We start from the raw sequence: 6181 nt of genomic DNA on the forward strand, positions 1-6181 counted from the left end.
AAGGAAGAGGGATCTCAGGATAGTGCGTCTTCCACGTGGACTCTGTAGTGCCTTTTCTGGTCCCCCTGATATTTATCTCTACAATCCATATTGTTATCAAACCTTATAGTCATAATAAAGGGGCTTTTGTGCAGTCACATGAACTGACCTAAGAATCTTTGGCCAGTGGCATAAACTACAGGTGGGGTTGTCATAGTAGGCCAGAACTGTGTCCTTTAAAGCTCCTGATAGACTCATCATTTCCCATCAAATCTGAGGAAGATGACAATAGATGAGACCATTCAAGAAAGCAACCTGAGCTACTTGTTGTAACATACACATCTGTGTGAGTGACACTGTGAGATTTGTAAAAAAATGTTAATGGTTTGCAGTCTGTGAAGAGAAACATACAATTTAAAAAGAACTCTGAAATGCAGTATTTATGTGATTATAAATATAACAATTTTATTTATTTATTAGTCAATTAAAAAATACCTGAATATCATTTTAGAAAGAAAAAAATTCTCTCTAAAAATAAGTAACAACATTCTGTCATATCTAGAGTTTACCAATATTTTAAAATTCATTATTACTTTGGACATGTGTTTTTCTTTTGCCTTTAAATGTTGGTGGATAGGATGATGAGTAAATGAGCCAATTTTAATAATGAATTTAATAACTATCACAGTTTTTCACTTGATGATTAGAGTTATTATGATTGCTAGTAAATTTTAGTTATTATTTTTGATCTTTTGTGGAGAATCTCAAAAGAATACTAGATTGTGAGCTCTAAGTAGATAGGAAACTTGTTTACTTAATGCTATATCTTGAGTCTTCCAGAAAAGTACTCATATATAATTAGGCAGTCAGTAATTGTTTCTTAATAGAATTATTAAATAAATTTAAACAATTCTAAATGTGGGCATTTGCTGGTAAAAGTACAAAACTGTTTTTGGATGAAATCACATATACATATATATGAATGAGAAAAATGAAATCAAACTGGATGAAATCCATAATTTTTACCTACCAGAGACTAACACGTGAGCCAGAACACCAATGGTCACTGCCACCACTGTCAGTAATAACAAAATGAGAAGGGCAGTCATCCATGGTTTCAAACCTCTGCTTCGGGTGCCAAATCCTGCTGTTCTGTGAAAAAGAAAACTCACCAGTTACTCTTACATGATAATGGTTACAGGCTTTCCGGTTTTCATTTGGATAAGATCAAGTTGCTTTGGTCTGCCTTTCTCAGCAAGAAGACATTTGTCTTCAGTTTTCATCAAGGTCATCTTGGTGTGAAGGGAGGTGTTAAAAAGATCAGGATCTGAGAATCCATGATATTGCTCCTGGTTTCTACTTCTGGAGGCACTGGCTCTCTGTGGTGGCTGGTCCTGACTTAGCAATGTTGTCCAAAGCTTGAAAAATGATGTTTTTCCTTCTTCCTCCAACAATTTTTTTTTTCTCTTTTCTCTGTGTATCCTTTTAGAGTTTACAGAGTAATTTCAATCTATTATCTTATTTATTTATTTTTTTATCTTTTAAGTCTTGATTATGAAGTATTTCAGGTACATAGAAATTTAGAAGGAATAGTATAGTGGAATACCCCTATATTTATCACATCATTTTATCAGTTAATATTTTTGCCATTTTGCTTCATTCATCTTGTTGCCATATTTTAATATGAAATAAGACATTATGACTTTTCATTATATCACCTTTATAAACAGAGTATTTCCAACATAACCATAATACCATAACACTCCTAAAAATTGGCAATATTTCTCCAGTACATCTGACTATCCAGCCCATCTTCAAATTCCCTCTTTTATCTGCACCATGTTTCCTGATGGTTTGTACAAATCAGTACATAATCAAGAATCATGTAGTATATTTGGTTATTATCTCTTTTAAGTCTTTTAAAGAAGAGTCCTTTTTCCTTTGAAAATTTTAATGATGTTGACTTGTTGAAGAAATCAAACCAGCCCACCAAGGATAATCTCCCCATTTTAAAGTCCACTGATTTGAGGCCTCAATTATATCTGCGAAATTCCCTCATAGCAGCACATAGATTATAGTTTGAATAACTGGAAGAAGAAAGGTGTACATCGATGGATGGACATCTTAGAGGCCTTTTGAAAAGTTTTTCACAGCTAGAAATATTATGACTTTCATGAAGATGTACAGAAATCTCTATAGCCTTCAGAGAAAGCATGTAAGATTTAAAATTTCTAATTTTTATGGGAGGTGGTAGAGAACTTTTCATTAAAATGGAATTTTATGTTGAACTTACAATTAGAAGACTAAGGGATATTTTACTCAACTAAGAACTGGGAGCAATACAAAGTGAACTCTTAGAACTTGAAATGGGAAGAACACTAAAAGTAATCCCTAATTGTGGCCTAATTAGCATTCTGCATCCCTTTAAGGAAAGGGCAAGTATAGATGATACTTATTCAGCATAACACAACCTATAATCTGTGAAATCCAATTTATCATATTCATTTCACCTTCATTAAGTTTGGTTATTCAGTCTTTAAAAGGGCATATTCATAGCATGGTATTTCCAAAGATGTTGTTAATGAAAACATGGTGGTAATTTGAATAATTTTGTGACTATGCTTTCTGCAGTCTTGCAGACTAAAAAATACACACCTTGAGGAATATATAGAGAGTATTAATTATTCATGATCTCAGATAGGATATTCTTTTTTTTTCAGTAACCAGTCTCTAAGCCGATGACTTTTATATATGTGAATTCAAAGATGGCTTGGGTCAGCAAAAGATATAGACCTCTTTCTCTACATGGTTTTTCTTCTTTCTAGAAAGATTTCACTGAAGGCAGCACCTTACGCTCACTCCTCAGTCAACCACATGCCTTTTATCTTTTTTTTAAAGATTTTATTTATTGATTGATTCAACAGAGACAGAGATCACAAGTAGGCAGAGAGGCAGGCAGAGAGAGAGAGGAAGGGAAGCAGATTCCCTGCTGAGCAGAGAGTCCGATGCGGGGCTTGATCCCAGGACCCTGGGATCATGACCCGAGCTGAAGGCAGAGGCTTTAACCCACTGAGCCACCCAGGCGCCCTGCCCTTTATCATTTTATCTGTAAGCTCTAAATATTTCCATTTTCAAGATTAGTCTTCTGCTTTCTCGTAGATAAATGTTATCATTGTACAAAGGAAAATTCATGTGATTATTATGCAAATGCCAATTTATGGACAGGTTATGCTCCTACAAATCTTCATAAAGACAGTTTCTTGAAGTTTGAATATACGATCTAATTTATTTTTTCACTTTTAATTTTATTTTTTGTTTTTGTATTTATTGTGTTCAATTAGCCAACATATAGTACATTATTAGTTTTTGATGTACTGTTCAATGATTCATTAGTTGCGTATAACACCTAGTGCTCATTATCACACATGCCGTCCTTAATACCCATCACCTGGTTACCCCATCCCCCCATCCCCCTCCTTTCTGTAACCGTCATTTATTTCCCCGGATCCAGAGTCTCTCATGGTTTACATCCATTGGTTAGTTTCCCAGGCCACTTACAAGACTACTTTAACTCCTAATACAACAGAACAAAGGTGCTAAGTGCACTAAATTCCTAGAAGCCCTTTGCTGCAGAATACTTTGCTCGCCTTTTCCTAGCATAGGGCCCATCCCTGGAGGAAAGTTCTTCTAGAAACAAAAGGCCAAATTTTCCTACCAGTGAAAATTGTCATTCCCTTTGAGCCACTGAAGTCAGACATTTGCTATAGAAGAGCAACCTTTCGTGGTGACCTAATATACATTGATATGGGAATATCTGGTTCCTCTGGTACTGTTTTATTCTATCTTATTTTATTTTTTTATTGTGTTTTATTTTAATTCCAGTATAGTTAGCATACAATGGTGTATTAGTTTCAAGTGTACAATATAGTGATTCAGCACTTCTGTACATTACTCCGTGCTCACCATGATAAGTGTACTCTTCTTAAACCCCTTCACCTATTTCACTCATCCCCTCACCCACCTCCCATCTGGTGAGCACCTTTGTTCTCTATAGTTAATAGTTTGTTTCTTGGTTTCTCTCTCTCTTTCTCTCTTTCTTCCCCTTTTTTGTTTTGTTTCTTAAATTCCACATATGAGTGAAATCATATGGTATTTGTCTTTCTCTGACTTATTTTGCTTAGCATTATACTCTGTTGCTCCATCCATGTCGTTGCTAATGGCAAGATTTCTTTATTTTTTATGGCTGAGTAATATCCCATCATATATATGTTATATATGGCACATATATAATAATACATATATATGTTTATACATACTTTACATATATATATTCCAACATAATAAACCATTATACACATGCACACACACACCACCTCTTTAATCCATTCATCTGTTGATGGACACTTGGCTTGCTTCCATAATTTGTCTATTATAAATTATGTTGAAATAAAACATGAGGTGCATGTATCCCTTTGAATTTAGTGTTTTTGTATTTTCTGGGTAAATAACCCATAGTGTAATTATGGATGCCTCTATTTTAACTTTTTGGTTCATAGGATGCTTCCGTTTTTAACTTTTTGAGGAACCTCCAAACTGTCTTCTGCAGTGGCTATTTTGGAATGACCATTTAATACTAAAGTGGTAACAAGAGCTGCTATGTAGAAAGTGCTGACTTTGTGGGAGATACTGGCATATTGTCACACTTCATCTTCCACACACTCTTGTCAGTAGAATTATTTATCTTCATTTTTCCAGTAAATAACTTGCTCAATTCCCATAGCTAGTATGCAGAACTAAAACCTAATTGGCCTCTGTGATTCAAAGGCCCATTTTTCTCTGCATTATAAAATTTCTTTTTGAGATTGATTTTTATATTTTTCAGGATAGGCTTCCTATAAATTCAAATGAATAATGTGTGGTATTTCAAGTAGCATAAAAGGCAAATGAAGAGTCTTATGAAGTGAAAGTAGAGTTTATTTGATCCACCGGTCACCCATCTTCATTGAGGTTAAGGCTTAAATTTATTTTTGCTTTCACATCCTTTTCCTTTCTACTGGCTTTAGATTCTGATAACTTTAAAAAAGTTAGGATTCCCTTGTTTCCCTCCCGCAAAAGCCTCCCCTAACAGCAAGCAGAGGTTATTTGGAGGTGGGGAGAAAAGAGGGAAGGGATTGATGGAATGTTGACCATATTTGGGGTTACCTATAAACTCTGAAGGTTTAATTTAATTTGACACTTTTTTTTATGCTACCACAAATTCTCTGTATGTTTTATTGATTGAGATATTATGTGTACAAATATCCTCTTGCTCTAAACTGTGTAAGATCTTGAAGATAGTGAAAAGTCTTCTATAGCATTGGACATTTCTTCAGAAATGTTCCCAGGGAGTGGGAGAAAGGGGATCTCCCATAGTCAAGTAGGTTTGAAAAAAATGGGCTAAATAAGATAGGATCCTCACTTCTAGATATCTCAGAATCTGGTTTTAAATGGAGGTAAAGGTGAGAAGAATTTCTATCTTGGATTTGTATATATTCTATTCTGTTCACTGATACAACTCCAGTGCCTCATACATCAGCTGAATCTTAGTAAATACTTGAATGCTATTTATCAAATTGGACAGAAATAAAAGATTTTCAAATGTACTTAAAAAATCATATCTACTGATATCTTGTGTGATTCTGATGTACCACAGAGCTGTTTAGAAAACATACTCTAGATGTATTTATACCACTGTGATGTTCATGGAATGCTTATTGGGAAAATAAAAAAAAGAAACAAGGGAGAGGAGTTAAGATGTGGAGTAGTAGGAAAACTTTATAGTTGCATTGTCCCTCAAACACAACTAGATAAATATCAAATCATTTTGAACACCCAGGAAATCAATCTGAGGACTGAGAGAACAAACTGTAGCTGGAGGGAGAACAGAGGCCACATCATGGAAGGTAGAAGATGCAGAGATGTGATTTGGGGGAGAAAAGAATCACTGGTCTTGTGGAAAGGAGGGAATCCTGATCAGGGAGAGATGAGAGAGAGAAAAGCGTGGGGAGAACAGAGCACAGGGCATTGCATAAAACAATTCCCCAAAACCACTGATTGGGAAAACAAGAAGGGTTAATTATTGCAAGTTTTTACAAGCAGTGGAGCTGAAACTGAAGTGTTAGAAGTCCAGGCCATCACTGAGTGGAGTTGGGTGGGCATCTGC

General features: G+C 35.1%; 1 protein-coding gene across 1 annotated transcript in view; it reads right to left on the reverse strand.

The window, feature by feature from the left end:
- TMPRSS11A (transmembrane serine protease 11A) overlaps window positions 1-1088 on the reverse strand; it is a 37719-nt gene extending 36631 nt beyond the window's left edge. Inside the window, exon 1 of the mRNA XM_047719969.1 lies at window positions 1010-1088. Coding sequence (XP_047575925.1) covers window positions 1010-1088 — 79 coding nt within the window. The remainder of the gene's footprint in view (window positions 1-1009) is intronic.
- Between the last annotated feature and the right edge of the window lie 5093 nt (window positions 1089-6181).

This window comes from Lutra lutra, chromosome 2 (genome assembly GCF_902655055.1).
Source record: "Lutra lutra chromosome 2, mLutLut1.2, whole genome shotgun sequence".
Lineage (NCBI taxonomy): Eukaryota > Metazoa > Chordata > Mammalia > Carnivora > Mustelidae > Lutra > Lutra lutra.